The sequence below is a fragment of the Mytilus trossulus genome, chromosome 11 (genome assembly GCF_036588685.1).
Source record: "Mytilus trossulus isolate FHL-02 chromosome 11, PNRI_Mtr1.1.1.hap1, whole genome shotgun sequence".
Classification (NCBI taxonomy): Eukaryota; Metazoa; Mollusca; class Bivalvia; order Mytilida; family Mytilidae; genus Mytilus; species Mytilus trossulus.
Window position 1 is genome coordinate 11,209,412 of NC_086383.1, and position 7,149 is coordinate 11,216,560.

At 31.8% G+C, this 7,149-nt stretch overlaps 1 protein-coding gene across 1 annotated transcript; it reads left to right on the top strand.

Annotated features, from left to right (window-relative positions):
* The first annotated feature begins 3,112 nt into the window (after positions 1 to 3,112).
* On the top strand, positions 3,113 to 5,465 carry LOC134691701 (uncharacterized). The gene is made up of 3 exons (XM_063552260.1): positions 3,113 to 3,199; positions 4,370 to 4,567; positions 5,180 to 5,465. The coding sequence occupies exons 1-3, from the start codon at positions 3,145 to 3,147 to the stop codon at positions 5,452 to 5,454; spliced, it is 528 nt and encodes a 175-aa protein (XP_063408330.1). The 5' UTR covers positions 3,113 to 3,144; the 3' UTR covers positions 5,455 to 5,465.
* The last annotated feature ends 1,684 nt before the right edge of the window (positions 5,466 to 7,149 follow it).

The following is a 7,149-nucleotide window of genomic DNA, read 5'->3' on the forward strand; positions in this document are numbered from 1 at the left end:
GTTATTACTTCACTTAAAAAAACAAATGAAATCAAGGTTTATTTGAGCTTAATATGACACCTTTTGTGGAAATGCTAAGTAAATATACCGCATGGATTGTTCTGCAAAGTTGTGTTTGATGATGTTAACATTTGTACTTAAAAAGTTGTGAATACGCAATTTATTAAAAGATATAAAAGAAGAGAAAGTGCAGTTGATGTTTTAGAAGGATTCTTTAAACAAAAACAAAAGAAATTGGGATTTGAATTGAAAACTTTTAGATGGCATTAACTAAGGTATATACTCTATATGCAGGCATTATTAGAATTTTGCTGCAAAGGAATGGCAAGATAATTATATGAATAAATTGAACCAAAGTTTCATGTAGGGTTCGTATTGCTGAGTCTTAAGTTTAAATATGATGTGTTTTCTAGACTGTGGTTAGTTGTGTGTTCAATTGCGTCTCTTGCTATGATATTGTCAGTTCGTTTTCGACTTATGAGTTTGTTTATCCCCTTGGTAATTTTTTTCTCTCTCTTGCATTTCAAACACGAAGTGTTATTGCATTAATCATTCGCATCATGCCTTCAGTAAACACATAAATAAAGTATATTATCAATATCATCAAGTATAATTAATTACAATGTGCTACAGCTGTGATATGCCATACATATACATGATAAAATATAACAAACAATTAATAATATAAGAGAGGGTCTGCGACGGGGTCCTCTTTTTTTTTTTGGGGGGGGGGGGGGGGTCTTTTACTTGTATACCTTTTTTTATTTGTAAATCATTCTCGATATTTCTTTACATATTTTGTACATTATGCTCTTTACTTTATATTTCAGAAATACATTGTTTTCTATCATTTAAAGTTTTAGTCTTTTTATGTCTAATATTTATTTTTTTTTTACCGTTTTTGCTGCATGTTTTCGTCATTTCTACGTATTCTGTAATTCCTATTCAGACCCTCGTATTTTGTATTTATTTGCTACTGGTCATCTGTAACATCTGGCTTTGAAAATAAATATATATATAAAGAGTTCTTGGTCCTTTTAATTGTTTACGGTTGTTTCTTGATATACAAGGTATGTAAAATTTAGTTTATACATACTTTTATTTCCGCACAAAAGGGGGAAAATATTTAAAATGCTATCTTTGTTGTCTTGAATATAATGAATGCAAAACAAAAATTTGTTTCTCGGTCAATAAACCAATTTTTTAATCTTGTCGCTGGATTGATTCTATCTGATTTATAAGAGAGACGTTTGCTAACATCCCATGTATTTGTTGACAAAGTTTTTTTCAATTTGATGTCTAAAATAAGGTTGTGGCGATTTACTAATTGATCAAGATAAGCCGTTCAAAATTTTAACCATTTTTAGATTATTCATTCACAACTCGTCAAACGTATGATTCATAATAACTCTAATATGAATCCAAGAACCATAATGATATCGTCACACAATGTTTTGTCAATTCAGTAACGTGTATGAAAGACATGTTATGGTGGCTTGAAAAACACCGGTACCACTCAGATTACGATTCTACCTTGACAGGTAAGTTTGTATCTAGCCTATAAAATACTTATTTAGCCTTGAGAATTGAAAGGTCAGTTTATCCCATTCGTACAAAAGAAGTTTACCTATGAGGTTCAGAATGGGGTTTACAGAATAGAGAATACATGTAATAGCAACAAAAAATAATAGAGAATATAGAAAATGAATATCAAAATAAAGAAAAGAAAATAATTTACTGCATTGCAAAAGTATAAAGAATAACTGTGCAAAATAAAGGGTTACTTAGGTAACTGTAATGCAATACTGATAATATAATCATGATCAATGTACATAATTGATAAATAATCTTGTAACAGAAAGACTAAATTGGAAAATCATTTTCATGAGAATTTTACAGAATGATTTATTTCAAGGCTATTAAAAGAAAATGCCCTAAAACTTTAAAGAATACAGATATTAAAAAAACCCATCCAGGTCCTCATGTTATTTACATTGTCAAAATATAGGCCGCACCATTGTTATTCCAAGAGTAATCTAGACATCTAGTCAAACTGGTTTTTAACTAAAGATCTAGTCAAACTGGTTTGGTATAACTGACAGTTTGCTCCTGCCCTAGATGTCTATTTCACAGTGACCTTATGTGTTTGTGCTTAGAGTACATTGTACTGTCATATTTATTGATTTTTTGTTGGGACATGACCTAAACATGCAAAACAGTGGCTTGAGATTTAAATTTAAAAGGAATCAATAAAATCTTAGAAAGTTTATTCTATATGAACTTATTTTAGTATAATAAATTAATATTTGGAATTTTATATCCTGATTGATGATTTTTTTGGGGACCAAGATGTTTTCTTCATTCTAATTCACATATAATTATTCAACCTTCAATTCACATTAAAAGATAAAAAAAAAATTCAGCTCTCTTTTAAAATATTTTGCAACTAAATTTAATAATCTGTTAGAATTTGGTGTAAACAAAAAACAAGAGAACCTGCAAGCTTAGTCTATTTCTATTAAGTCAAGCCGATAGTTTTTTTATATCTGAAAAGAAAACTAACACATAAAAAAAAGGGCGAAAGTAACCCCTAAAATTCAACATTAACATATTTTAAACAATTGAATCAAGATGCACAAAGTTTAAGCATTGGGCAGAATATAGGGTTCTTTTGTACTTTAACAATATCACAATAACAATAAAGTGACCTTAATGTTGGACAAGGTACATGTAAATGGCATGAAGCCAATTTTACCAACTTCTTTTGTATGAATGGGATAAACTGACCTTTCAATTCTCAAGGCTAAATAAGTATTTTATAGGCTAGATACAAACTTACCTGTCAAGGTAGAATCATAATCTGAGTGGTACCGGTGTTTTTCAAGTCACCATAATTAGTGAACGACTTACACTATGCGCTTTTTGTAAGGTGTTTTTTTCATGTGTTTGTAAAATGAAAACAACTACTTTATAGTATATGTTTCGCCATTATTTACTTTCTATGCTTGGTTTATAGATATAAGGAAACGTGATATGAGTTCCAACTTGATGAGAAAACTCTTTGATTTTATTTAATAATTATGTTTTTTTGTTATTTGAACACGTTTGTTCTTCTTCATTGCGTTATATTATAGGCAAACCACCATGAGTCTCAAGTTAACAGTATGTGTACTAGTGTTCGTGGTGTATGCATCACATGGTAAGATAGTTTTTTTTATTCTTTAAAAAATATTTTTGTACCATACAGTTCCAATTGTTATTGACGATTTTTTGCTGAACGAAATTAAGTATCGCTAACGTACATGATTTGTTAAGAATGTGACAAATGATTTTAAGGTTGCGAGTTTGAACCCTGCATTTGCAGGTGCGATCGACTTCAATCTTAATTGACTCGGATTTTACCTTTTCCTGCCGAAAGTCTGTTACAGTAGTTCTATCTTGGCACTCCAACTTTTTCTGCCAAAACATATGTGCTGCCAAGATACAACCAAAAGTGTTAATAGTGGCGTTAAACAACGATCAATCAATCAATCAATTCGAAAAATGCGAGTATGGTCTTGAGGAAACGATGATAGTCCACCGGAAGGGGACGATAAATGGCAGACCCGTGTTAAGAGAAAGCCATATCTCTTGCACGTTAAAGACACCCTTCTATATTTCGAAAAAGAGCAGGCTAATGCCGCTACAAGGCAGCACTCGATCCCACCCGCAAAGTGGAAAGGGATTAATAGAAGTTGCAAAACTTCTTTCCCAATCCACTATAAATAAATATGTTTAGACTAAATTAGATATAAAATGGAAAGGAGTAGCTGGAGTATCTTCGTTCTATTGTAAAATTGTGAGCTGGCCAAAATAATTTAATTATTGGAAATGCAAGTTGTAAATACCAATACACAAAAGGTATATTGATGAATGCAAATAAAAAATAAAAACTATAAATAAATGTTAAATGATTGTCAACTCTCCAGCAGAGGTCAAATGAAGTTATTTACTGTAGTAATTTTAAAACGTTTATATGTCACAATGCGGCCTTCGACAAAGGACTAATCCATACATCATTGTAAGATATGAAAAATACCGATATGACAATTCAAACGAGAATAAATAGAGGTTTGGTTTATAGTTTATGATTTATATATAGGTGGTCGGTCAAGTAAAAAACACAGACAGAGGTGCTCTTCAATACATTATTTCAGTTGGAGCTATAGTCGGTCAGCTAAAGATGACTAACAGAGGTATTGTGCATTTCGTAATCATGATGTATTTATTATTTAAGTTGAAGCTGTTCGGTCTTCGTAATCATGATGTATATATTATTCAATTTGAAGCTGTTCGGTCTTCATAATTCATGGTTTATATATTATTTAAGTTGAAGCTCGTCGGTCAGGTAAAAAAAACAAAGGACAGAGGTTTTGTCATTACTATGACTTAGACGAGTATGCTCCTTCACGTGACACATGGGAGAAAGCCAGGAAACATTGTCAAAGAAAAGGGGGAGATTTGGTACAGATTGGTAGTCCTAATGAAGATTACCGTGTCAACAAAATGCTGGAAGACGTCATAAACAGTAACGTATTTTTTACCTTGCTATTTATTGTAATAATGGACTTGGAATATAGAGAATAAATTGCTAAACAAGTTAAGTTAGATATAGAAACGACGGACCCCCATCCACAACCTCAGTCATACACTGTTCTGGTATTATCTTAAACGATTTGAGCTTTAAGCTGTTGAGGTGTACATCCAGGTTCTGCTATTAAATCAAATCATTTAATTTTAAAATTAATATCACATTAACATGCATGACATGGTTGTAGATACCTCCGCCTGGGATTATTATAAATACCTCCGCCTGGTACTGATTTCATTTATTAACAACAGACAATTTCGTGTCCAGTCTATTGCTAAACAAAATTCACTGCTCTTAATTTGGAATTTTTGCCAGATTTTTGGAATCTTCGGTTTTTATCGCCTTCTTTTTTTTATAATTTTATAACATATTGTTAAAAAGATATAATTTTTTTTTCAAAGAAAAGTGTGCCAGTGTTAAATGTATGAAAAAGTCTAGAGAGAACTATTTCCCGCCAAATTTTCAGTTTATTGTCTTAATACTGTATGCCATAACCATTTAATGTAAATGTGTTTGTGCTAATAAATATTGTCTATTGGCTATTTTCAGAGGGAAATGGCGATGGATGGTACATTGGAGCCAAATATGTAAACGGAGAATGGCGAATGGCCGATGGATCTCCAATGTGGTACACTAATTTCCCTAAATACGTCCAAGAAGCATTTATGATGTCAGACTCTCCATCTGACACAGCACGTATTACAAATTTCGCCGCCATATTTTATGACGTCACAGCGAATGGTTATGAAACTTACAACTGGGGTTACGTTTCACCTAGAGACAGAAGTAAATTAGGAACAATCTGTGAAATAAAGAAATGTTAATTATGAAATAAATGTTTATCAAAAGTTATCCTAATACTTAAAGTTCTTATCTCATTTGTTTAAAAAGCCGGATATAAGAAACATTATAGTTATTTTTCTTCCTTTTACATGCTTTTTAATGAAACACACATTTGAAATTTAAACACTGTCTAATATCTTGCATTGTTTTTTGATCCAGGTTAAAACTCAGTACATGTCCATTCGATCAGGATCACTAATCTTATTCAGCTAATTACCAGATCTGTACTAACATGAGAAACACAAGGTAGCTATACACAGTTAGAAGTTTAGTTTCGCATTATGGCCCCTGTGAATTTTTTAAATATGAAAGTTTTTGTACAATAAAGTTGATTTTTAGATAATTGAAGAATAAAATAGCCTTCTTAGTGGGTTTATATGAACATTTAGATTATTTTTATGTTTTATAGGCCATTTATATGATTGACAGTCCGTATTTTCCTATTTGTACTTGTTTGGCTTCATGAGCGTCACTGATGAGTCTTATGTAGAAGAAACGCGCGTCTGGCGTACTAAATTATAATCCTGTTACCTTTGATAACTATTCCTATCCGTACCGTTCTTAGGTCCATAAATTATTGTAGTGTTTATCAGCAAAGATTTTGCGCTCGATCTTTTCAATTCAATTTTGTGAAAAAATGAGCAGGAAAGCATGTATGTGATTTTTTTTAGACCACTTGATAGATATAAAGTAAAACCTATGGATTTAGGAAAGGTATTACTATAATTGATTAAAATTATCCTTTAGACCAATTTTTTTGACTTTTGTGACATGTTCACCCCTCTTTTTTGCTATATTTTGTTTCTCAGAAATACAGATTGTTACCATGGTTACATCCAAAAGGGATTATATTTCACCCTTATGACCATTAGAAATCAAATCTATGAAAGATTCTCTTTCTATAAGTATATACATGCATAACACACATATAAAGTCTTCTTTGTTAGACAGGAGGTGAAAGAGGGTGTTTAAAAATTATGAGTGTCAATTTTTTTTTTTTTCCTAACTGTGTATTGCTACCCAAAGGGTGCCACATGTGGAGCAGGATCCGCTTAGACTTCCGGAACACCTGATAACAAACCTAGTTGTTGGTGGGATTCGTGATGCTACATTGTAAGTGTTTAGTTTTCTGTGTTGTGTTATGTGTACTATTGTTTGTTTGTTATGTTCACACATCCAATATGATGGAATTTAATGTGACTTTTATACAAGTGTGAGGTTTTGCTAGCTATAAAATCAGGTTTAATCCACAATTTTCTACATAACAAAACGCCTGTACCAAATCAGGAATATGACTGTTGTTATTCATTCATTCTGTTTTGGCTTTTGATATTGCCATTTTATTACGGACTTGTCTTTATGAATTTTCCTCGGAGTTCAGTATTTTTGTGATTTTACCTTTTAACTAACCAGGATGGCTGACGTTCAGTATTTTGTTTAAGAAATCTTGGAAGATTTTTTTAATACAACAAAGTCATTTGATGAGAATTACTGATTAAATTTTAAGGTATTAGTATTTGCATTTTTATATCCCCGTCACAAGGCGAAGGGGGATACTAATTTTTACCATCGATTGTCCGTGCATTTGTCTTTCCCTTTTCAACGATTGTCTTTCCGTTCGTCCCATTTTCGTTTGAGAAGCAAGCTTGCGCGGGTGAATTAGGATACATTTTTTT

Coding starts and splice junctions, on each gene's coding strand:
- LOC134691701 (XM_063552260.1), top strand. CDS start 3,145: ATGAGTCTCAAGTTAACAGTATGTGTACTAGTGTTCGTGGTGTATGCA. Junction 3,200..4,369: donor CGTGGTGTATGCATCACATG/GTAAGATAGTTT, acceptor ATATTATTTAAG/TTGAAGCTCGTCGGTCAGGT. Junction 4,568..5,179: donor GCTGGAAGACGTCATAAACA/GTAACGTATTTT, acceptor GGCTATTTTCAG/AGGGAAATGGCGATGGATGG.